The sequence below is a fragment of the Physeter macrocephalus genome, chromosome 3 (genome assembly GCF_002837175.3).
Source record: "Physeter macrocephalus isolate SW-GA chromosome 3, ASM283717v5, whole genome shotgun sequence".
Classification (NCBI taxonomy): domain Eukaryota; kingdom Metazoa; phylum Chordata; class Mammalia; order Artiodactyla; family Physeteridae; genus Physeter; species Physeter macrocephalus.
In genome coordinates this window covers 10,015,686-10,042,054 of record NC_041216.1, presented here as the reverse complement: position 1 = coordinate 10,042,054, position 26,369 = coordinate 10,015,686, and the positions used below count along the sequence as shown (strand labels likewise).

Here is a 26,369-nt window from a genome sequence, read left to right as displayed (position 1 = left end):
CAAAATTAATAGATGGAGCACCTTAAAGCATAACGCAGTTGACTTTGTAATTAGCAGAGTTGAAAGTGATGAGAAGATCCTCTAATTTTCTTTGTGCCTGCAGGAAGGTGGGAGTCAATCATTTTGACAAGTCTCCTGAAACGAACAGCTAGCAGGAGCTGAACCCTTTTTCCATTTGGTCTCGTGGCAAAGGCAGAGATCACACCAGCAGCTCCACACAGTATGAAAGACAATTCTTTATCTTATTGTATGCTTAAAGTTTTTTTTTTTGTTTTTCATTTTCAGAAGTAATACATGTTTGCTTTCTAAAAAGTGTAAACTGTGAAAATCCAAACATTTAACATACATATTTATTGTGTTTGTATGTTATAGATATTATTCCATGATAGTATATCCAGATCCACTTCATTGTGTTTTTAAATAATTGTAAAGTAGTCTATAACATGAATGTACCATGATTTTACTGAACAGTTCTGGTGATGGACATTTAGGTTGTTTCCAATATTTGGATGTTTTGAATAATGCTGCTTTGAACATCTTTGTAAATGTATCTATGTGCCTTTGTACAGGTACTTCTGCAAGATAAATTTCCAGAAGTGAAATTGCTGGGTCAAATGCTGTTGCCAAATTACTCTCCACAAAATATTGTACTGACTTATACTCTCACTGATAGTGTGTGAGGATCCTTGTTTCTCACATTCTCACCAAACTAGATTACTGTGTCATCTTAATTTTTGCCACTTTGATAGGAAAAAAGTATCTCATTGTTCTGATATATATTTCCATGATTCTGGTAATCTTAAATATCTTAAAACTTTCTCATGTTACAAGTCGTAGTGCAAAGAATTTGAAATACTAAGACACCACCACTGTCTAGAGCAGATTGGAATTGATATAAGAGTATTTCCTGTTCCTCAGCGAAACTGCCTTTTATTTCTCCAGATATGCCGTGCTCACTAGTGCCCTCTGAACAGTCTTCTGGTACCTCTCTCTTGCCTAAAGACAATGCCCCATTTTCTTGGGACTCCTTGGATGAGGACGGATTGGATGACTCCTTGCTGGAGCTATCTGATGGGGAAGATGATGGCCATTTCAGTTTCACGGAGGAAGAGATTCAGGAACTCTTGAAGGATGATGACCTATCAAATGAGCACTTTTCTTGGGGAGGAGGCTTGCCTAACGATGACAGCAGGAATGTTGAGAAGGGAGGGAAAGGGAGTCAAATTCCACTTGATACTCCCCAAGAGAAAAATTCATTGTACAGCTTGGGACCAGAAGCTGAGACCCCTAGCCTCTTCAAACTACCTCAACTAAATGCATCAGTTGGTCATGGACCAACTCCTACTAAACCATTGAACAGACGCTTTGCACTAGAAAAGAATCTTATAAAAGTTACAGTTGCACCATTTGATCCAACAGTTTGTGATGTTGTACTTGATAAGGACAAGACTGATACATCCAAAGTTACTGAAAAACCCTCCTCCCTTGGAGAAGAGATGAGAGAAGATGGTCTTAGCCTAAATGAGAGCACAATTTGCACAGAATCTGAAGGGATCAGTCTCAGTAACTCTGCCTATGATGGGCCCCCACTCCCTTCTTCAAACAGTAACTTTCAACAAACTGTCTCTGATAAAAATATGTCTGACAGTAAGAGACCTACACCTGTATTCTCTCAGATCTTGGACCATTCAGAGACTCCTAATACGGGGTCAGCCTGGAGAAATGGATCACATAAATCAAGTTTTGAAATGAGGTTTCCGGTTGTTACCAGTTCATCAAACAAAGTAAGTATATTTTTCAAGGTGAAGAGAGGAATGAAATTATTTTCATTCAGAAGCTGTATAGCAGAGCTTTGTATTCAAATAAATTGGGGTTTGAATCCTGACTAGCACTGTGACCCTGGGCAAATTATTTAGCTTCTCTGTTTCCTCACAATTTCTTATCTATAAATTGGAGTAAATGATACTTTAATACTAAATTAACCATATACTGAATAGACTTAAGATGATGATGATTTTATTATTATTTCTCCTTTCTTTGGGTTTCAGCCTAAGTGTCAATCTTTGGTTGCCACCCTGTATATATTAGATAAAACAGCTCTGAGTCAGCCACTGAAGAGCTGAAAAATCTTGGACAATTTACCTAACCTCTTTGAGCCTGATTCCCTAACTGTCAAATGGGTGTAACAGTCCATACCGCTTAGGGTTTCTTTTTTTTTTTTTCTTGAGATTACTGTCATTATATCATTTAAAGCACCTCCCTTAGTGCCTGGTACACACTAGAGTTCACGAGTACGCCTATGTAGCCATTAGTTCAAGAATATTTCCATAAATGATGTTTTGTTATAACTAAGGGCCATCTTTGCTTCTTCATTCTTTCTGCTCTGAAAAAACGCAGGATGTTCTTGACAAGGATTCTGGGAAGCTGAAGGTCCATGAAAAAAGACTAGGCAAAGTCATTCCTGTTCTGCAAACCAAAACAAGGTAATGGTATAGTGAAGTATTCTGGTTTCTGTTTGTTCTCTTCAGTTGCTCTCTTCCTCTCCTGAGTTTCTCCTTAGTGTGGGGAAAAAGCCCTGCACCAGAAGTAAGCATACTTGAAGTTCTGGGACTACCAATAACTGTGTGACCTTGAACAAGTCAAATATTCTCTGACCTTGGTTTCTTTGTCAATAAAATGAGGCTAATGATGCCTCCCCTGCTGCCTCACAGGGTTATTTTGAAGAGAAAAAAAGACATTAGTGAAAGCACTGTATAAATGTAAGATTTCTTTTCCTGCATGTGGGGAAGCCTGGTCACAGATGTAGGAAGTTAGAATAATTTTTACAAAAATGTTAAGATATAACTGTAGAAAATCATTTAGTGATCTCTCCCAACTTGCATATAACTGTCCTTGGGGAGAAAATTTTATACAGTTTGCAGATGTGGGTCACCTTTTCAATCTGTTCTCTTGTTGCCAGGAGATGGCAGTATCTCTACATGGGTCTTTTCAATTAGCAAAGCTGTTTTTTTAGGTTGAGTCAGATTGGCTTCCTTACAATGAGATTCTTTTAAAAATTTTGATTACACAGAGACTAAATTTATTCCTACCACCCCTAATCCCAGTTTTCTGGGTTTTTTTTTCTTGTTTTGATTGGTTACTTGAAGAAACTTTGTGAAGGAAATTGCATACAGTGGAAATTAAGGCTACTTGGAGCAGTAATAAACTCACTATCTCATCCACAGACTCCTTAGTACAGTGTAATCAGCATGAGTGAGGGCCAGAAATTGTTGTTGCCAAGGTCACCAATGTTTCAATTGCCAGATCCAGCTGGTTCTTTTTGGTCTTTATCTTATTCAGTTTTGTTTTTGTTGTTTTTTTTTTTTGTGGTATGTGGGCCTCTCACTGTTGTGGCCTCTCCCGTTGCGGAGCACAGGCTCCGGACGCGCAAGCTCAGTGGCCATGGCTCACGGGCCCAGCCGCTCCGCGGCATGTGGGATCTTCCCGGACCAGGGCACGAACCCGCGTCCCCTGCATCGGCAGGCGGACTCTCAACCACTGCGCCACCAGGGAAGCCCCTATCTTATTCAGTTTTTCTGTGGCTCTATGAAGTTAGCTATTTCCTGACTAACCTTGAATTACTCAACAAATGCTTTCTCTCTATGGAGTAGGCAGTCTTCGCTTTGCTATGCCTTGTTTTGTTTTGGGTTTTTTAATTAATTAATTATTTATTTTTGGCTGTGTTGGGTCTTCGTTGCTGTGCGTGGGATTTCTCTAGTTGCAGCGAGTGGGGGCTATTCTTTGTTGCGGTGCACGGGCTTCTCATTGGGGTGGCTTCTCTTGTTGCGGAGCACAGGCTCTAGGCACACGGGCTTCAGTAGTTGTGGCACACGGGCTCAGTAGTTGTGGCGCACGGTCTTAGTTGCACTGCGGTATGTGGGATCTTCCCAGACCAGGGCTCAAACCCCTGTCCCCTGCACTGGCAGGCAGATTCTTAACCACTGCACCACAAGGGAAGTCCCTATGCCTTGTTAACAGCAGGTTATATCTATTTCTTTTTCCTCTCAACTCCATACTTGGTTGCAGCTTCATATTACGTGACTAACACTGTCTTTTGTCATTGGATCTTAGAGAGTGTTTTGAGAGTTAGTTGTTCTAATCCATCAGCTGTATATGTTTTCTCTGTACAAAGCACTATATTCATGGTTCTAACTGATTGTTTTTCCTCCTGGTTTGCTTTGTTCAAGGACTAATATTCCGACGTTTTCACCATCAGATCTAGAAAAGCAGAAGCAAAGTTATCTCAGGAATGTCATGGCTCATACAGAAGACCCAGTGGACTCTAACCAAGGTAACACAGTAGTCAAAGAATGGCATATAAAAAATGTGATGAGACTTCTTTTTTCCAGTGTAATATAGCTTAAACTGAGAGATTGTCTTGAATTTTTGTAAATTGGTGAGAAAGATAACTTCTTATCCAAAGAATTTTACTTCAAGGGATTGCGTAACCAGATAATCCTCAAAGTGGTTTGGCTAACCAGTGTTAGAGAGGGGTCCAAGGAGACTCATACCAGTATATGAAAAGTGTCTCCCCCATGGCTGAGGGCTGTAACCAGACCTTTTTTGCTAGGGATTTTTTTGCTTCGGATTTTTTTTGTCTAAAAATTAGTAGAAGTGGACGACCAGGCACTGCTTGGTAATCATTGGTTTTTTATTTGGAGTTATTTTCCCTGTTGCCTTCAGCATTTAAATGTAAAAAGCAGGCATTTCAAATACCATCTTGCATCTTGGCATCTGAATAAAAGCTCTTGAAAGGCTTTGACTATCTTCCAGATCCTTCAGTCTGAGTTCTCCCTAGTTCATTAAAAGCTATTGCAAACCAAAATGGCTGAATTCTTTCTCCAGCCCTCAAGAGACTATAGTCCATGTTTTCATTCATTCATCCTAAACTATTGGCTGATGGGAAGATTCCTAAAGGGAAGCTTGTGAACTGTACTGAAGGTGTAGAGATTAGAAAATACTGGTAAAAGAATTCCTTCTCATAAAGATCACTCCATATTCTATCATCTTTAGCTTTTTTCTCTATTCATTCAGCACATCTTTCTTGAGTACTTTCAGTGGTGCTCAGTCTGAAGATTAGGGATTGGAAATGTAAAGAGGAAGGTAGGGTCTTGGACCTCTGGGAATTGATAATCCAGAGAGGAAAAGATAATTACACTGCAGTATTGATTAGTGCTCTAGTAGAATTACGTATAAAATGCAGTAGGAGCAGGGAAGGAGCCCTTCTGTTTGTGCTTGGGCAGAGCGGAAGATGGGGAAGGAGGATGCCCTTGGTAGGCTCCACAGAGAAGATGATGTAGTTCAGTTACTCTTAGATCTATAGTAAATCAGTAGGGAGGGTTTTAGAAGAATTTTTGGCCGAAGATCAAAGGAGAACTCCCCTTTCTTTGACAAATCTTGAATTACTTAGTAGTTTTTTTTTTCTTTTTATAACGCCGTGAATGAAAGGTTTAGAACTCTGAGACATCAGCCAGAAGAATTTTATATTCCGGGGTCCTTTTATTTTTTACCCAGAGATTTCATTAAGCAGTCAGATACTACTCATACTGATTGCTCGGCCTCTACGTGTGAGATCACTTTGCTTGAACTAAAGGACTTGTGGAACTAGAGACATCCCCCCCCCACCCCCCCCGCTGTCATTAGAGGGTCAGATTAAAAGAAGTTCGTCTATATTCAACCTCTGTGGAAGAGACTTGATCATTGCTTTCCCTCTATGAGGTGACTTACTTTCTTTTGTATCCTAGGCAGTTGACAATGATGATATCCAATCACATTTTTCTTTCTCATTTGGGGCATTTAGAAAAGAAAATTTCACAAGAAGAGCAGTGAGCAGCTGCTCATATTATTGCATCTTTTCCAGTCTCTTCCTCATTCAGCAGTCCCTCTTCCACTTTATCACAACAATCTATATGCCATAAGGAACGGCTAGAATAACTAGAATAGAGAAAAGTCAGCCTGCTTTAGTGGTTGGGAAAACAAAGTCTGGGCTAGAGTTAACTTCTGGGTTCATATCCTAGCACCACTGCTTACTGGCTTTGTGACCTTGAGCCAGTAAAAACTCAGTTTTCTCATTTGTAAAATGGAGATAACAATGAGGCTTAGTTTATGTGAAAATTATACGTGTAAGTAGTAGTATAATGCATAGAACAGTACCTAGACATAGCAACTAACATTTATTAAATATTTAGTATTATTAGCAAGGAAGTGTATCTTCTCATACTGAAGTTTTTATAGGTAAAAATAGTGTGATGTCAGGTGTTTGCTTTTAAATCTAAAAACAAAACAAAACGAAAAAACTCAACCTGAAAGATTAGAGAAAACAGCCTTACAAAAATGTTGATAAATGAAGCTGAGTGATTGGTGGGGAGGGGGGAGGCTTATTATACTATTCTCTACTTTTGTGTATATTTGAAATTTTCCATAATAAAAGGTTGGTTTTTGTTTGGTTGGTTTTTTAAGTGCATCTTTTAGGGGATTTCTTTTTTACATCTAAGAATTTTCAACATTACCAGTTACTCTAAAACCTTCATAGGCCTCCAGTGCTTGCTTCTGCCTTCCAGGAGAACCGAGTGTGATACTAAATGCTGTGTCACTTTCCACTGCCTAATAGTCATACATCTAGCATTTAAAGATTTTATAAACCATATTGCAGGGGGGGTGTGGGCATATTCTTTCTCTCCTCTCTTTATATATGAATTACTGGGCAGCTAGAAGCAAAAAGAAGGAGCAGAGCATCTCCTGCCCTTCTTTTTGAGATGTTTAGTGCTATCTCACCTTGGAAAAGTATAACTCTTCAGGTTACTTATTAGACACAGAGAAATTAATAGGGGGCAGGTTCAAAATTAGTTCCTATCAATTCAGTTTGAATCCTCTCCATTAGGTTAATCAATCATCTTCTTTTACCTTATCAATAATGTATATATTATAACAGAATACAATAATGTAAATCATTCTTCAACTCTATTATTGTAATATAGGTATAATCTCTTTTTAGTTTAGTGCCACATGGGTCTTTAATAGCATTTACAAAGCAATACCAACCACTTCCTTTCTGACATCCCAGCTAATGGATAACTTTATATGGGATTATAAATTCTTAGAGTAGGAAAGGACCATTAAGATCTCCTTAATCTCCTAACATATAAATCTGTTCTGTATATCTTTGCCAAGTGACCCTTCAGCCTTTGCTTAGAGTCTAATAGTGCAGAACTCATCACCTCATGAAGCAGGCCATTCATTGCTTAGAAAATTCTTTTTTTTTTTTTTTTTTTAAATTAGAGTATAGTTGCCTCATGAAGCAGGCCATTCATTGCTTAGAAAATTCTTTTTTTTTTTTTTTTTTTAGAGTATAGTTGATTTAAAGTGTTGTATTAGTTTCAGGTGTACAGCAAAGTGATTCAGTTATACATACACATATGTTCATTCTTTTTTAGATTCTTTTCAGAGAATTCTAATTGTTAGAAAATTAGTCCTTACATTGAGTTAAACTGTGCTTCCATATAATTTCCAACAGTAGTTTCTAGTTCTGCCCTCTAGGATCACAAAAAATAACTACTCTCTTCCATTTACTTAATGTATTAGGGACCTTTCCATGTTAAATATGTCAAATTAAGATTTTTAATGATTATGAAGTATCATTTATTATTCCATCTTGATAATTAGGTTATGTCCATTTTCATTAGTAATGCTGCAGTGAACATTCTGGTTCATAAATGTTTATGTACAACTCTTATTTCTATAGGATGAATGCCTAGAAGTGGAATTGCTGGGTAAAGTATATAAACATTTTTAAAACTTTCGTTACACGTTACCAGATTGTCCTGCCCAAAAAAATTGATTAATTTTTGTCACCAATTTGACAGGTAAATTTTAACATTTTTTATGCAGTCTGAGAGGCCAGGAGGAGGGGGAAAATATCAGAGGCCCCTCTAGCTCTAATACTAAAGCTCCCTGTTAAGAAATTATTTAAAAGCCTAGTCTTAAAACAGATAAATTATGTGGCAGTCTTATTATTTAAAAAAAGACCTCATCTTTTATTTATTTATTTTTTGTGGTACGCGGGCCTCTCACTGCCGTGGCCTCTCCCATTGCGGAGCACAGGCTCCGGACGCGCAGGCTCAGCGGCCATGGCTCACGGGCCCAGCCGCTCCGCGGCATGTGGGATCTTCCCGGACCAGGGCACGAACCCGTGTCCCCTGCATCAGCAGGCGGATTCTCAACCACTGCGCCACCAGGGAAGCCCATAACATTTTGTTTTTAATAATTAATGAGGTTAAACATTTTTTCACGTTTCTTGGCAATTTATATTTAATCATAATTTCTTAAAATTATCTAATATCTAGTCCATATTCCAGTTTCCCCTGTTTTCCCAAAAACGTCTTCTTGTAAAGTGTTCAAACAGGAGCTAATCAAGGTTCATGTGTTTAGTTATTGTCTCTTTAGTCTCTCTTAGTCTAGGCCACTTGGTTTGTAGTTTGTCCCACCTTTTGAATTGTGTCTGATTGTTTCTTTGTGGCGTTGTTTAACTTGTTCATCCATCCCCTGTATTTCCTGTAAACTGGAAGTTGGGTCTAGAGGAGGGATTAGATTCAGACTAAGCGTTTAAGATAAGCTGGAATAATTCATAGGTACCATTGTGTGTTCATCCCATATCAAATAAGGAGGCAGATTGTTCTACTAATAATGATACTAAGTTTGATCACTTTGTTAAAGTGTTAACTGCCATATCTTTCCATTCTAAGGTACATTTTCCCCTTTATAATTAGTAAGTCATCTGTGGGGTGATTCCTTGGTACCATTTGAATATCCTGTTCCACAACAATTGTTCACCTGGTTTGAGCATCCATTGGTGATCTCTGCCCGAATCAGCTACTACACAGAGAGTTGCATAGAAAGTGTTTGTTTTCTAAATATAGCATTTCTTCTACAATTACTAGCTAGTATACTTGTATGAAGATTTCAATTTTTTTTTTTAGTATCACTGTTACCTCATGAATTAAAAAAAATCAATGTCTTCTAATCAATTATAGTCAGTATTCTTTTTGATGCTCAATTTGTCCCAGTTTTGACCAATGAGAAATCCTTCAAGCGGGCTCCTGTGTTTTCTGACATGACCCCATTAGTCTTTTTTTTTTAATTGTGATTAAAAAAAGTAACATAAAATTTACCATCTTAGCCATTTTTAAGTGTATAGTTCAGTAGTGTTAAGTTTATTCACATTGTTGTGAAACAGATCTCTAGAACTTTTTTATCTTGCAAATCTCAAACTCTATACCCATTAAAAAATAACTAGCCTTCCCCTGCCACTCCCCCAAAGCCCCTGGTAATCACCATTCTACTTTTTTTTTTTTTTTAATAAATTTATTTATTTTATTTATTTCTGGCTGCGTTGGGTCTTCATTGCTGCATGCGGGCTTTCTCTAGTTGTGGCCAGTGGGGGCTACTCTTTATTGTGGTGCGCAGGCTTCTCACTGCGGTGGCTTCTCTTGTTGCGGAGCACGGGCTCTAGGCTTGCGGGCTTCAGTAGTTGTGGCACACGGGCTCTAGAGCGCAGGCTCAGTAGTTGGGGTGCACGGGCTTAGTTGCTCTGCAGCATGTGGGATCTTCCCAGACCAGGGCTCGAACCTGTGTCCCCTGCATTGGCAGGCGGATTCTTAACCACTGCGCCACTAGGGAAGTCCCCATTCTTTTCTTTGTTTCTATGAATTTGAATACTTTAGATACCCCATATATGTGGAATCATATAGTACTGGTCTTTTTGTGACTGGTTTATTTCACTTAGCATAATGTCTCCTCAAGTTTCATCCATGGGGTAGCATGTGCCAGAATTTCCTTCCTTCTTATGGATGAATAGTATTCCACTATATGTATATATACCACATTTTGTTTATCCATTTCTCCTTTAGTGGACGTTTGGATTGCTTCAACCTCTTGGCTGTTGTGAATAGTGCTGCTTATGAACATGGGTGTGCAGATATCTCTTCGAGACCCTGCTTTCAATTCTTTTGGTTATGTCCCCAGAAGTGGGATTGCTGGGTCATATGGTAGTTCTATTTTTAATTTTTTATTGATACTGCCATACTGTTTAACACAGTGATTGTACATTTTGGAATCTCATCAACAGTGCGCAAGGGTTCCAGTTTCTCTACATCCCCACAATTGCTTGTTAGTTTCTGTTTTCTGGTAGTAGCTATCCTAATGATTGTTAAATCAGTATTCATTATTTGTATTACAACTAAGTAAATACTGTTTACTGCAAAGCCAAGTAGTGTAGTACTATGGTTTCACTTTTCTTTCTTGAATTATTTGTTTTTCTGGAGTTGTTAATTACCTCACTTTTTTTTTTAACTACAAATGAATTTATCTTTAATTTTTTTACAAATGCAACTTATATCCTTATCAGTATCCCCCCTTCTTCCCCTGCAAATGTTCAAACATACCCAGTAATCTATCAATTCCTTTTTACTTTTTTTCTGGAGACCTTTTTCCTAGACCCTTCTGTTCTTTTGCTCCAATCTGTACTGCTTGTTCTCTAGGCCTGCTACAGAACTGTCATCCTAGTATTTTCCTTTGCTGCCCTTCTGGGTTAAATCCTGTTTCCTAGATTCCATTTCATCCTCTTTCTTGATCTTTGTTTTAGTGGAGCACATCCTCGGAGACTTTCTAAGTAAGGGTGCATAGGAGATAAATTTTGGGAGCTCCTCCATATCTGAAAATGTCTTTATTCTATCCTCATACTTGAATGATGGTTTGATAGAGAATTCTAAATTGAAAAATCATTTTTCCTCAGAACTTTGAAGGCATATATTCAGTGTTGCCATTAAGAATCTGGTTTCCGCGGAGCGGCTAGGCCCATGAGCCATGGCCGCTGAGCCTGCGCGTCCGGAGCCTGTGCTCTGCAACGGGAGAGGCCACAACAGTGAGAGGCCTGCGTACCACTAAAAAAAAAAAAAATAAAAAAAATAAAAATCTGGTTTCAATTTAATTTTTATTCCTTTGCTTATGACCTATTTTTTTCTCTGGAAGTTCTTAGAGTCTTCTTTATCCACTGTATTCTGATAATTTGTATTCATTATTGAGATATCTTGGTACAGGTATTTCTTTTTCTTTTTCCTTCTGTTCTTTATGCTTTATAGATACTCAGTGGGCCTTTTTATTTTTATTTTTTATAAATTTATTTATTTAATTTATTTATTTTTGTCTGTGTTGGGTCTTGGTTGCCTCATGTGGGCTTTTTCTAGTTGTAGAGAGCGGGGGCTACTCCTTGTTGCGGTGGGTGTGCTTCTTATTGTCGTGGCTTCCCTTGTTGCAGAGCACGGGCTCTAGGCGTGCAGGCTTCAGTAGTTGTGGCACAAAGGCTCAGTAGTTGTGGCACGAGGGCTCAGTAGTTGTGGCACACGCGCTTAGTTGCTCTGCGGCATGTGGGATCTTCCCGGACCAGGGATCGAACCCATGTCCCCTGCATTGGCAGGTGGATTCTTAACCACTGCACCACCAGGAAGTCCTCAGTGGGCCTTTTTAATTTGGATATATATTTCTCAGTTCTGAGAATTTCTTATATTTCTTTGATAATTGTTTCTTCTCTGTATAATCTACTCTCTCTTTAAGAAATTCCTAATAGTTAGATATTGAACTTCCAAGGATTGATCTTCTACGTCTCTTACCTTTTCTTTCCCTTTTCTGTCTCTGTCTCTTTATTCTATTTTCTGGGATATTTTCTGTTCTTATTAACTTCTTTATTTTTACATTCACATTTATGACTTCTAAGAATTCTTTCCTGTTTTGTTCTTTTTTTTTTATGTTCTTATTTTATGAATTAATTTCTTACCTCTCTCAAGATATTTTTTCTCTCTTGAGTTTTAATTAAAATACAATAAACTGCACAAACTTAAAGTATACAGTTTGTTGAATTTTGACATATGTAAACATCTATGAAACTATCACTGCAATCAAGATAAACATACTGTAACACCCCAAAATTTCTTCATGCCCTTTTGTGATTCCTCCCTCCTGCCTTTCCTTGCTCCCTCCACTCCCCAGGCAACTGCTGAGCTACTGTCATTGTATACTCTTTTTTGAGACTGGCTTCTTTCTTAAAACATAATTATTTTGCAATTAATCATTTTCTTGGTAGTTTATTCCTTTTTATTGCTGAGTAGTATTCCATTATATAGATATACCACAATTTGTTTATCCATTCATCTAATGATGGGCATTTGGATTGTTTCCAATTTTTGGCTATTTAAATAAAGCTGTTATAAACATTCATGTACAGATCTTTGTATGGATATGCTTTCAAATGACTGGGTCATACGGTAGGTATGTTTAACTTTTTGAGAACCTACCAAACTGTTTTCCAAAGTGGTACCATTTTATATACCCACCAGCAGTGTATGAATTCCAGTTACTCCCATCTTTACCAAGATTGTTTGTTGCTAGTATATGGAAATTCAGTTGATATTTGTACTTCTTTTTTTTTTGTGGTACGCGGGCCTCTCACTGTTGTGGCCTCTCCCGTTGCGGAGCACAGGCTCCGGACACGCAGGCTCAGCGGCCATGGTTCACGGGCCCAGCCGCTCCGCGGCATGTGGGATCTTCCCGGACCGGGGCACGAACCCACGTCCCCTGCATCGGCAGGCGGACTCTCAACCACTGTGCCACCAGAGAAGCCCAATATTTGTACATTTTTATTAGAAATAGGTATTGGGTTTTATTAAATACTTTCTCTGCATCTACTGAGATAATCATATAATGTTAGAGAATTGTATTATTTGATTTTTCCAGTGTTAAACCAATCTTGCATTCCTGGTCTTATGCATTCTGCACTTGGTCTTAAAGTATTATCCTTGTAATAATAGTGTTGGGTTGATTTGCTAAAATTTTGTCATGAATTTTGTTATGAATCTATCTTCATAAGGGATATGGTCTGTACTTTTCTTGTAATTTCTTTGTGTGGTCTTGGTAGAGTTATGGTGGCCTCACAGAGTGAATTGGGAAGTATTCCCACCTCTTCAATTTTTTGGAAAAATTTGTAGAGAAAAACTGGTATCTCTTTTTGGGTGAGCTTTGGTAGTCTTTCAAGGAATTTGTTTATTTCATCTAAGTTGTTAAATTTATTGGCATTAAGGTTAATAATACTCTGTTATTAACCTTTTATATAGTATTTAGTTATACCATCTTTCCCATTTTTAGTATTGGTCATTTGTGTTTTCTCTCTTCTAATCAGTCTGGCTAAAACTTTATCAACATTATTATTTTTCTTTTTAAAAAAAACAGCCTTTTCATTGATATTTCTCTGTTTTTCTGTTTCATTAATTTCCATTCTGATATTTATTACTTCCTTTTTTCTGCTTACTCAGAGTTTCATTTGCTCTTCTTTTTCTAGTTTCTTTAGATGGTTGCTGAGATCATTCATTTGAGACCTTTCTTTTCTAATTTAGTGAGGGATGTTAGGAGCAAGAAGAGATAAACTCATGCAGTCAACCTGCTATATTTATCTGGAAGTATGCCTTAACTTTTTTTATTTTTTTAAATCAACTTTAATGTGGTATGTTTTACATGCAATAAAATGCACCCATTTTAAGTGTACTTGGTGAGTTTTGACAGAACTATGCACTTGTGAGATCATCACAGCAATCAAGCTTGATAGAACATTTCCACCACCCTAAAAATTTCCCTTGTGTTCCATCCCAGTCAATCTGTCCCTGCCTCCACTTCAGCTCTAGGAAAGCACTGATTTCTTTTTGGTCATTATAGATTAGATTTGTCTTTTCTAGAGTTACATATAAATGGAATCATGCAGTATGTGCTCTTTTGTGTTTGGTTTCTTTTACTTGGAGTAGTTTTTTAAAACAACAAGAAACAGCTCCATGTTGTTGCATGTATGTTCTATACATCCACTGCTGAATTTTTCCTTGTATGAATATACCACAGTTTAGTCATTTGTTGATGGACATTTCTGTTTCTAGTTTTTGGTTATTATGAATAAAGCATCTTTGAACATTCATATATGGGTTTTTTGTGTGAACATGTGTTCATTTCTCTAGGGAAAATAATTAGTTAAATTGCTGAGTCATTTAGTATGTGTTTTTTTAACTGTACAGGAAACTTCCAAACTGTTTTCCAAAGTGATTATACTATTTTATGGCTTTTGTAAGGCAAAGCTTAGGTTCTTTTTTTTTTAATATGAATATCTAGGTGTTCTAACACCATTTATTGAAAAAATTATTCTTTCCGTGGGTTTATTTCTGATTTCTCTATTCTGTTCCATTAATATATGTGTGTTTTCTTATGTCAATATTACACTGTCTTGATTACTGTAACTTTATAGTAAGTCTTAAAATTGTTTTGTCCTTTGGATTTCCATAGTTTTTTAAAGTCAATTTCATCTTGTCAATTTGTTAAAAAAAATACCTGTCAGGTATTTCACTGGGATTGTGTTGAATCTGTAGAACAATTTGGGGAAAGTTGATATCATAACAATATTGAGCCTTCCAATCCATGAACAGGATATAGTTCTCAATTTCTTTATGTCTTTAATTTCTCAGCAGTTTTTTGTACAGGTCTTGTACATATTTTGTTAAATTAATTCATAAGTATCATGCGTTTTTATGGTATTGTAAGTGATAATTTTTAATTTTCAATTTCTAGCTGGTCATTGCTAGCATATAGATACACAGTTGATTTTTTATGTTGACCTTGACCATGCTAAGTTTTTCTATTACTTTTGGTAACTTTTTAATAGACCCCTTAGAAGTTTCTGTGTTAACATGACTTTATCTGCAAATAAGGACAGTGTATTTCTTCCTTTCCAATCTATAAGCCTTTTATTTCTTGCCTTACAGCACTGACTAGGCTCTCTAGTACATTAAGTATGATACTAGATGTAGATTCATCATAGATGCTCTTTATCAGGTGAGGAAGTTCCCCTTCTATTTGTAGTTTGGTGGGAGTTTTTATCATGAATGAATGATGAACTTTGTTAAATGAACTTTCTGCATTTATTCGGATCATATTGTGTTTCTCCTTTATTTTGTAGCACGGTGTACTACATTTATTGATTTTTTTTTTTACTGTTAGGCCAACTTGCATTCCTGTGGTAAAGTCACTGGGTCTTGATGAATTATCCTTTAGTCAATTTGCTAGTATTTTTAAGGGTTTTTATGTCTTGTTTATGAGGAATATTGGTCTTCAATTTTTCTTGTATGTACTGTCCTCCTCTGGTTTAAGTATCATGGTGATGCTGGCTTCATAAATTTAGTTGGGAATTGTTTTCTCCTCAGTTTCTCAGTTTGTGCAGGATTGGTATTGTTTCTTCCTTTAAATGTTTGGTAGAATTTACCAATAAAGCCTGGGGTTTTCTTTTTGGCAAGGTTTGTAACTACAGATGTAATAGATACAGGGCTTTTCAGAATTTCTTTATCTTCTTTATCTTGGTAATTTGTGTCTTACAAGGAATTTATCCATTTTATCTAAGTTGATGAATTTATTGGCATAAAATTATTCTTTAAAAATTTCCTATTATTCCTTTAATTACTGTAGGATCTGTAGTGATGTTCACTGTTTCATTTCTAATATTGGTAATTTGTCTTTTTTTTCTTAAATCTAGTTAAAGGTTTATCGATTTTATTAATTTTTTCCCCAAAGTAAGTTTTTAGTTTCATATTTCTATGTTGTTGGCTGTTTTCTTTTCTTTACTTTATTATTTCTTTTCCATTTACTTTGGGTTTAATTTGTTCTTGTTCTCTAGATTTTTAATATGGAAACTTACATCATTGATTTGAGACCTTTCTAAGTCTCAAGTTTCCTTTTAAGTGCTGCTTAGGTGCATCTCACAAATTTGATGTGTTTTCATTTTCATTTGGTTCAAAGCAATTTCTAATTTCCCTTGTGATTTCTTCTTTGACCTATGGGTTATTTAGAAGTGTGTTGCTTAATTTCCAAATATTTAGGAGTTTTCAGCTATCTTCCTATTATTAATTTCTAGTTTAATTCTGTTGTGGTTAGAGAATATACTTGGTGTGATTTCAATTCTTTTAAATATACTGGGGCTTACTTTATAGGCCAGCATATGGTCTATCTTGGTGAATGTTCCATGTGTACTTGAAAATGTATATTCTGATGTTGGTAGAATGTTACATAAATTTCAATAAGGTTTTGTTGGTTGATGGTTGTGATCAGTTCTATATCCTTACAGATTTTCTCATTAAAAGAAGAGTGTTTATATCTTCAACCCTAGTTGTGGATGTTTTTGTTCCTCCTTTCAGTTCTGTCATTTTTGCCTCATGTATTTTGAAACGCTGCCATTAGATGCATATACATTTAGGAATATTATGTCCTCATGAAGAATTGACCCCTTTATCATTATGAACTGTCTCTTTCTACTCTTAGTAATATTCCTTGTTTTAGAGTTTAATTTGTCTGATTTAAATAGCCATTCGAGCTTTCTTTTGACTAGTGTTTGCATGATATGTTTTTTTCATCCTTTTACTTTTAAACTATCTATATGTTTAAAGTGGATGTCTTGTAGACAGCATATAGTTGAGTCTTGTTTCCCCCTGGTCTCACAGTCTGTCTTTTAATTCAAGTGTTAGTCCAGTCACATTTAATGTAATTATCAGTATGGTTGGATTTAAATCTATCACCTTACCACTTGTTTTCTATTGGTCTGTATGTTCGTTGTTTCTTCTTTCATCTCTTCCTGCTTTTTTTTTTTGAGTATTTTTTAGTATTCCGTTTTATCTCCATGCTTGACTTATTACCTGTACCTCTTTGTTTTATTTTCAGTGGTTGTTCTAGGGTAGTAGTTCTCACAGTTTCTGGTCTCAGGGCTTGTTTACACTCCTACAGATTATTCATACTCTTAAAAATTGAGGACCCCAAAATGTTTTTGTTTGTTTGCATTTTATCTATTTATACGCAACCATATTAAAAGTTATAACTGGTAAATTGTTAAAATATTTATTAATATATTTTAAGATAATTCATTGCATGTTAACATAATGTTTTTATTAAAAATAACTATAATTTTCAAAACAAAACCAAAATTTTAGGGAGAAGAATGCATTGATTTACATTTTTGCAAATTTCTTTTAACATCTGGCTTAATAGAAAACTACCAGATTCTCATATGTGGTTCTGCGTTCCATATCATGTTGTGTAGCCTCTTGAAAACTCCCCAGTACACTTTTGAGAGATTGCAAGTAGTAAAAACAAATAACATCTCAGTGCTGTTAGAAAATAATTTTGATCTTGTGAAGCCTCAGAAGGGTGTTGAGGACTCCCACGGATCCTGGGACATACTTTGAGAACTGTTGCTCTATAGTTTACAATACAGATCTTTAACTTTAATTAGTCTACCTTCAAATAATATACCACTTAACGTATACTGTAAGGCCCTAACAATAGTACCCTTCCAAATCTCCATTTTTTGTTACTGTTTTTATACATATTATATATACATATATTATAAACTCTTCAATACATTATTGCTTTTACTTTATTTTTTTGTTTTTTAAAAATATTTATTTATTTATTTATTTATTTATTTTGGCTGCTCCGGGTCTTAGTTGTGGCACGTGGGATCTTCACTGCGGCATGCAGACTCTTAATTGCGGCATGCACGTGGGGTCTAGTTCCCCGACCAGGGATCGAACCCGGGCCCCCTGCATTGGGGGCACAGAGCCTTACCCACTGGAACACCAGGGCAGTCCCTGATTATTTCTTTTACTTTAAACAGTTATCTTTTAAAGACACTTTTTAAATGAGAAAAGGGCTTTTGTATTTACTCACATATTTACCATTTCCAGTGTTCTTGATTCCTTTCCATCTCATATTTTCTTTTTTCCTGATGAACTCCTTTTAGTGTCTTATAGTGCAGGTCTGCTGTTGTGAAGTTTCTCTGCTTTTGTTTACTTATTTTATATTTGTTTTGCCTTCATTAAAAAAAACCTTTTTATTTTGAAAAATTATAAACTCATAGACTCATAAGAAGTTTTGAGTCTCACCTCAATTGTTTCCCTTCTCTTAGGGATTACAGTTCTGAGCAGTCTGAATACAGTTGTTTAATACATTTTGCCCAGTCTCTAGTTGCTTACAGTGGAGGTATGCCCATTCATTATGATTAGAAGTGGAAGTCTGCTTTGATTTTTACTGAAGACCATAAGCAGCAGTGGTTATGTAAATTCTGTTTCTACATTTGCCATTACTGTTGAGAACATTCATACATTGTTCAATATCCCCTATACAATGAGTTATATATATAAATTCCTGTTTATATGAGTTATAACACTGCAGAAATGAGTTATATATATAAATTCCTGTTTCTTTCTTTTGTTTTTTGCCTTATATGCATGGAAAAAATCAGTCAAGATTTGTACTAGATCATCACACTTTTGTTGGCCTGGGTGTTTGCATTCTGGCTTTCTACTTAATCTTTTTTTCCTTTTTTTTTTTGGCCACACTGTGTGACTTGTGGGATGTGGGATCTTAGTTCCCCGACCAGGCATTGAACCCAGCCCATCAGCAGTGAGAGCATGGAGACCTAACCACTGGGCCGCCAGGGAATTCCCTATACCTATTTTATTAATCTTTTTGTAAAAGCAGTAGCCTATACCCCTGTAGCACATTTTTTTTTCTTTCCTTCCCTCTTCATTCCCTCCCCTGTATTAGGTAGTTTTTTGATTGCATTGAATAAAGACATTGTGATTGCCTTTAAGTAACTGAGTTTAAGGATTTACAGGAAAAGATGAAGATTAGAGGCTCCACAACATAGCTCGGCCTCATAATAAAAAGAATCAAACATAGAGCCAGGCCCCCTCAGAAATGGATGCCTTTGTTTCCTTTTCAATAGGTTTTCCCCGCTGAGTTAGTGATTCTGGTACTTCTAATCTTATCTATCTCTATGACTAGTGTGCTTCTGCTGCTCTCTATTAGCTATCTCAAGTGTCTGTCCTCTCCTGGAGCCCTGCCTCTGTGTGCTGTTCTCTCTCTTGTTCTCATTATTAAAGCTCACATTCACATTCCAAGGGAGAGTATCTGATTGATTCACTTAATGACCTGTTGGTGCCAGGCCAGATCTTAGGTCATTAGCCAGCAGAGAGAGTCTCTGTTCTTGGTCATGTGGTACAAAGTATGGTGATGTATAAGACCTGTCAGAAGGGCCATTGGCATAGCAAGCATTCAGTGTTATCATTACTCCTCCTTTATAACAATTGATTAACTTTTAACCTATTAAGGATAGTTACGAGACTGGATTTTTCCCCAGATCAGTCAGCTGCATATTTATAGATTGTTTCAGTGAACCGCTGATCTCATCTCTGAAATGTTGAGGTTTTTTCCTCCTAATTTCATTCTTAGATGAATTTCATTCTCAGCCACAAAACAAAGGACAGTCTTCACCACCTTTTAGCCACAACTTAAAATAAACCCATGATACTGATTGTTGGTCCAAGAAAGCCCATCTGTTGGAAACTATGAAAAGAGAAAATTTAAATGTTTCTATTCTTGTTAGCATCTCTAAATTTGGAGGAAGAAGAGATTGAAGCTATGAGCTGAAATAAGGTTTTTGGATTAATAGCCCCACATGGGTTTGAATCCTGGCTTTCCCATTTACTAGATGATAGATGAGTATCTTTTCTAAGCTTCAGTTTTTTCATGAATAAAATGGAGATAATGGTATTTGCCTCATGTGGTTGTTAGGATTAAGTGATAGGATACATGCAAAGCAGTTAGCAAAGTGCCTGGCACATAATAAATGCTTGATAAATATTAGCTCCCATTATCTCTAGATCATTAACCCTTATTAATAATAAAGGTTACCCTGGTACATCAGTAAGTTCTTAGTGCTAATGAAAACTAACATTTCTTGGTACATAAGCCGAGACAATAATTATTGAGCCTTTGTTTACTCAGCGCTGTGCTGAGGTACCAACTGGGTATACAAGACATATTGCAATATGATTCTTGCTTTCTAATCCCCACAGTGAAATGTCAGTCCTAGAAAATTTTTCAGGAAACTTAACCCTATGATGGTATTCTGTTATTGGAATTTGGGCTCTGTCACTAGCTGTGTGATGACCTTGGACCGATTACTTCTCTGTGCCTCTTCATCTGTAAATTGGAGGAAATACCTCGTAGGATTATTGTAAGGAATAAATATGTTAATATATGTAAAGCACATAGGATACTGCCTGATACATGGTAAATGCTATATGTAAGTTGCTGCTGCTAGATTATGACGCCTAGCAGTTGAATACTTGAAGCCTCATTGGGCCTAATCGATCAGTCTTTTTCTTCTTTTAGTTTAAAGTGAATAGGTTTCTTTGTAGGAGGTTTATAGGTATATCTTTAGTCTCCATCGTCAGGACAGTTTTATAGAGTCTATGTGGTAAGAGATGAGTGAGCTGAAGGACATGGTCTGCAGATAATCTTGTCCTATTTGAGACTGGACACCAGACTTTCCATATCTTGTCAGCCCTCCTTTGGTGATGCTTTGGCAGGAAAAATGTATCTTGAAATTCTTGCAAAGCTGATTTCCTCACCATTGAAATGTCCTTTTTGTGGGGGCTAGAGGGAGGGGGATGCTAGTGATATGAAAGTATGGTAAAGGAAAAGCAATTTGAGTAGAGACCTTTGATTTTAGCTTAACAAATCAAACAGGCAAGGGATTTTCTAATCAAAAGCTACTTCTCTCTTAAAGGGAAAACTCATTTCTGATTTGTATTTCCTTCTCAAGAAGTGAGATTAATATGTTTTATTTCCATATTAGTGAGATTGAACATCTTTTCATTACGTTTATTGGTTACTTGTATTAGTTTTGAGAATTACCTATTCATGTCCTTGACCTCTTTTGTTTTGTTTGTTTGATGAGGAGACTTATCTTTGCAGAATAAGGACAGTAAACCCTTGCAAATACGTTTCAGGTACATTTTTCATTTTGTCAGTTGTCTTCTTTTACCCTTGGTTGTGCTTTTTAATTTTAACTGCATAGAAACTTTTAATGTAATGAATCTATAAATTTTTGCTGAAAAGTATCATCTCATTATGGTTAGAGAATTTCTGCTGAGTGTTATAAAGCATGTCATAGTTTATATGTAGACTGATCCATTTAATAAGCATTTTTTCCTTATAAATAGGTGATTGATTGTCACAGGCTTTGAAGAGTCTTTGCAAGTTAACATAGTCCCGAGGCTGTAACAACATAATAATAATAGCTACCACTTACTGCACACTGCCTGAGTGCCAGAAGATATGCTAGGTCTTTTATGTACTATATCCCTAATATTTAAGTTCAAGCAAAATATTATTATTGTCCACATTTCATAGATAAGAGGAATGATTTACCCAGGGTTACAGAGCTAGTTTAGTGGCTGGATTGGAATTTTAACTCAAGTCTGCCTAAACTCCAAAGTATATACTTTTTCTACAGAGTTGGGCTTCTTGAGGCTTCAAATAAATTAAACTGGTCCTAAAGTTAATATCTTTTACCAGAACATGAAAAGATGGTCTGTCGCCTAGTTTGACAGCTCTTGGTTCCTGAGAGCAGAGTAGATATGATAATGAGAAGTATGTAAACCAGCTGAAAGAAAGGTCTCCACCTTCTAGGGCAGTGGTTTTCAAAATGTGGTTCCCAGACCAGCAGCAGCAGTAGCATCACTTGGGCGTTTGTTACAAAAGCAAATTCCCATGTCCCACTCCAGACCTACAGAATCAGAAACTGGGGTTGGGGCCCAGCAACCTGTTTTATACTTGCAGCTGATTATGATGCATGTTAAAATATGAGAGCCACTGGTCTAGGGGAATTATTCTTTCTAACCGTAATTTTTGGTTTTGTGAGCTTCAGCCGAAGTCTCAGCCCTTAAGTGCAAATTAAGCGTTATCAAATAGTGGCAAAAGCATGGAATCTAACAAGAGCCAGTTTTGAGTCCAGTTTAATAATCATTTAAGGCAAGTTCACCTCCCTGAGCCATAGTTTCCCATCTCTAAAATGATGTTAATAAAAATCTATCTCCATACAAGATATTTTTTCAAAACTAGTAAGATAACATGTAAAGTGCCTAGCACCTTGCCTGGCTCCCAGGTGTTTGAGAAATTGCCTCCAGTTATTTTTCTTGTTAAGCAAAAAGCCCCTACCCGCCTTCTATTCTCAACTTCTCTTGTTTCTTGAATGTATTTTGCTGTCTTGTGTCTCTGGGCCTTTATATTAGCTATTTCTACTGGCTACCCCTACCTCCCACCCCTCCCACTAACGTCTGTACATCCTTTAGATCCCTGCTTATAATTTACTTCTGGGGACTTTCTCTAACCCCCACTCCCCAGTCTCTGTACTCATAGCAGCATGTATTTCTCCTGTCACTACACTTATCAAAGGTTTTGGAATTGCCCATCTTCTGTATAAACTTCATGGGGCAGGTCCAGTGTCTTGTGTGTACCATATTCTAGGACCCAATAAAGTTTTGCACACATTATAGGAGCTAATAAATTAATGTTGAATGAATGAATGGTGGCTGTCATTATTGCTGCTTCTTTATCATCATATCATCCAAGAGCAAGCTCCCTTCTCTGGCTTATAGTTTTTGTGTTGACTGCTTGTGATAATCATAAGTAGATAGTAAGTATTAGGACCAGTGCCTGTTTTCTCTTTCCCTGAAAGCACATGTTTTGACCTAGGCTGACATGGTAGTTCACTGAGCTGCTTCCTAACCACTGATCTCTCTGTATCACAGGTACCTTGGGGGAGCTGCGTGCCTTGATGGGTCAAGTTCATCACATGCAGAACCCAAAATGGCAGCATCCTTCAGACCTCACCAGGCGGTGAGTGGGTGTTTAGAAGAAGGAAGAAAAGGGTAGAATTTTGCTACAGGAGAAATGTGGTAGGGCTTTGGTAGGGCTGTAATTGTTGTTTAATTCCAGAGGTAGAAAAAGAAGTGATATAGTATAATAGAATAAGAATTGGACTGGAATTCAGGAAACCTGAGTTCTAATACTGGCTTTGTACTTTTTAACTAGCTATGTGATTTTGATCAAATCACTTCACTTCTCTGGTCCTCACAACAGTAAAATTAAGATATTGGACTAATTGATGTCAGAGCCTTTCTAGTCCTGAAATCTTCTGGTTTCTTGATGCCGTGTGGTTTTACAGATTTATTCAGTTACTTGATCCAATTATTCAGAAACCTTGGAGTCATTTGTGATTCCTTTCTTACTCCATAGTCAGTGCATTAGCAAATTCTATAAGCTCTGCGTATAATATATCCAAAACCTGATCATTTCTCAATCATTTTCACTTGGATGGTTGCAAGTCTCCTAAATGGTCTCCCTACTTCTGCCCTTGCCTGTCTACTGTTCTCAACTCAAGCAGCCAGAGAAATTCTTTTAAAGCATAAGTCAGATTCTCTTCTTTGCACAGAGTTTTCCAGTGGCTTCCCAGCTCCATGATCACAAGTGCCTATATGTTTTGGTCTAGGCTGACTTGGTTAGCTCACCACCCTCATCTCCTCTACTATTCACCTTGCTCACTCTGCTCTAGTCACACTGGATTCCTTGCTATTTCTGTTTTTCATACTATTTAGTTTATTTATTTATTTATTTTTTGCTGCATTGGGTCTTCGTTGCTGTGCGCGGGCTTTCTCTAGTTGCGGCGAGTGGGGGCTACTCTTCATTGCGGTGCTTGGGCTTCTCATTGCAGTGGCTTCTCTTGTTATGGTGCACGGGCTCTAGGCGCACAGGCTTCAGTAGTTGTGGCTCACGGGCTCTAGAGCGCAGGCTCAATAGTTGTGGTGCATGGGCTTAGTTGCTCCACAGCATGTGGGATCTTCCCGGACCAGGGATTGAACCGGTGTCCCCTGCATTGGCAGGTGGATTCTTAACCACTGCGCCACCAGGGAAGTCTCTCCTTGCTATTTTTCAAGTATGTCAGACATGCTCCCACATCAGGGCCTTTAAACTTAGTGTTTTCTCTATAGTTGCCAAAATGACAGCAGTACTCGGAAAGGCAGTGTTGTGTAATAGTTATTAAATTCTGCAGTCAGATGTGAATTCAAATCCAGGCTCTTCTACTTACTCCACTCTACGACCTTGGGGAAGTTATTTTACCTGAGGCTTAGTTTCCTATCCTGTATAAGGAGTTAATGAGAGTACTTTTCTGGTAGGATTGTCATTAGGGTTAAATGGTGTGAGATGTTTAAAGAATTCAGCAAGTATTTGCATATAGGGCTAGATAAACACCAGGTACTGTTAAAATTATTTTCAACCTGAGCTATTCCCCATAATCACCTATGGAGATGTCTAAAAATACAGATGTCCAGGGCTTGACTCAAGGGATTCTAAGTTATTAAGTCTAAGGGTGGAGAGAGGGGCCAAGAATCTATATCTTTACATTAAAGCTTCCCAGGTGGTTATTAGGACCAGCTGGAGTTGAGAATGGGATGAAATTATCTCAGAGGGTCCTGCTCAGAACCCCAGCCCAGTACCACGACTAAAGGAGGCTCTCAAGAAACTTTGAGTCTGTTCAGTTTCTAAACTTGCAGTGTGATTCTCACGTGATGCTTACCTTCTCTGGGAATTTTATTCTAATTTTAACTGCTGTGTCCTGAGCAACCTTGAGCTGTGTCAGACAGTGAAGTCCTGTTGGAGGTACAGGTCTGATGCAAGCAATAAAATATAGATCCTGTTCTAAATGTTTCCAGAGGGAGAAAATGGGTTTTTCCTGCTTAAACATTATTATACATTATACATTGGGTTTTCTTAGAACATTCGTGTATATGGACCATATCACCATAATACCTGTATGGAAATTAGGTGGCTTTGGAAATTGGAAGGAAATAGAACTTATAGTGTGACTTTCATATAAGGAAAATAATATAAAATTTCTAAAATTATGAGAATCGAAATATAAAATGAATATCCAATTTCCAAAAGTAACAATATTCTTTAAATAGTTTTCTTGGCTTTTTTTGTATACAAATAACCATTCCAGCTGAAACCCTCATCTGTCCTCTTTTTACTTTCCCTCTCTGCTGATAGAAACTATGCCCGGTTCCGACAGAAATCTCTGCAAAGATACAGTCTGACTCAGTGGGTTGACCAGAACATGCGAAGCCACCATCGGTTCCAGCGTCTACCAGATTTCCCGTACAGTCCATTTGTCTCCTCCCATCAGCAGTGAAGGTCCCTATCCAGGGTCCTGTCCAGAGCAGCGTCTCATCTTCTGCTGTTTTGTGCTTTGTAGATTTTGAAATTTTTTTTTCACAACATTTTAATTTAAAGAACTTGTCACCTTTTGTAAATGCCCATTGCTGACTTGAAATTTTTTGTATAAGGTCCTTTCTGTTTATGTGTGTGTATGCATTTAAGCAGTGTTGAGTTGATAATAGTTTTAATTTTTTAATTTAAATTGAAGGTGGCTGCCGCCTGAAAGCCGACATTAAGTCAAAACACCCAGGCTCAAGCAAAATACCCACCTCTATGCAGAGGTGAAGTCTACTTCTGGTGCCCAAAAGAAATCATCTTTTAATCTCCTATGAGGAAGAGATTCTTTATCAGGCTGCAAGCCAGTGTTAATTATTGCTGATGACTTATAAATGGATACAAGTCACTTGTAATAACCCCTCTTACCTTTTTTATTTGAATCTCCAAATACCTGTCAGTATTTTAAAGTTGGTAATCCAGGACATCTGAAGTAGTTGAAAGGACAAATTAGAAGTGTAAATCTTCTCTTCTTTTTGCACCTACTAGCTGCCTTTATTTTTTGGCTTTTTTTTTTTCATTCTTCATTAAATTTATTTTGCACAATAGTGTTTACAAATCTTGTACATCTTAATTCTAACAGAAGGCTGGTGACTAACAACCCCTGTTGATTTGTGATCTTGTGACTGTCTGCCTTCTCTGCCTTTCTTCAAGGATATTCCTTCTTTTTTCCCCAGTGACCTTAGGGCTCTACTGGCATATTCCTGTATCCTGTTAGACATAGATATGCCTCTTAAGAACAGCCTTACTGCGCTCTTTATTGAAGAGCCGCCCACCCAGAGTCTTGACTCTAGGACAGGTCAGAAAGCAGTGCTATTGAGAGGTGTCAGTTGGTCTTCAGTTTCATCTGCTGAACTCCAGTTCAAGTATGAGTTGATGTGTTAGTGAGCTTCCATCCTGTGGGAGAGACTTTGGAGAAGCTGTCTTTTGTCTCCATTATTAGTTAATAAGAGGTGCCTTTTGATCCAGGATCTCCTTACTTGGTCAGACCTCTGATGTACAGTTTTACAAAACTACTAAAGTGAATCTAAAATAGTTTTGATTAAGCCTGTGCACAAAGCATTACCTGATCTTAAGGGTAATGC

At 37.2% G+C, this 26,369-nt stretch overlaps 1 protein-coding gene across 8 annotated transcripts in view; it reads left to right on the top strand.

Annotated features, from left to right (window-relative positions):
- Positions 1-25,770, top strand: part of S100PBP (S100P binding protein) — a 31,789-nt gene extending 6,019 nt beyond the window's left edge. For 2 of the 8 annotated variants that reach the window (XM_007125073.4, XM_007125074.4), the window contains 6 exons: positions 104-220; positions 943-1,784; positions 2,398-2,483; positions 4,227-4,330; positions 22,764-22,851; positions 25,063-25,770. In XM_007125073.4, the coding sequence (XP_007125135.2) occupies positions 945-1,784; positions 2,398-2,483; positions 4,227-4,330; positions 22,764-22,851; positions 25,063-25,204 (1,260 nt within the window). In that variant the 5' untranslated portion in view covers positions 104-220; positions 943-944 and the 3' untranslated portion in view covers positions 25,205-25,770. Of the gene's footprint in view, positions 1-103; positions 221-942; positions 1,785-2,397; positions 2,484-3,415; positions 4,331-7,780; positions 7,809-14,882; positions 14,927-20,908; positions 20,961-22,763; positions 22,852-25,062 lie in introns of those variants that run through there. The other 6 variants (XM_028486793.2, XM_028486789.2, XM_007125079.4 and 3 more) reach the window with 6 other exon arrangements.
- Positions 25,771-26,369: the final 599 nt, after the last annotated feature.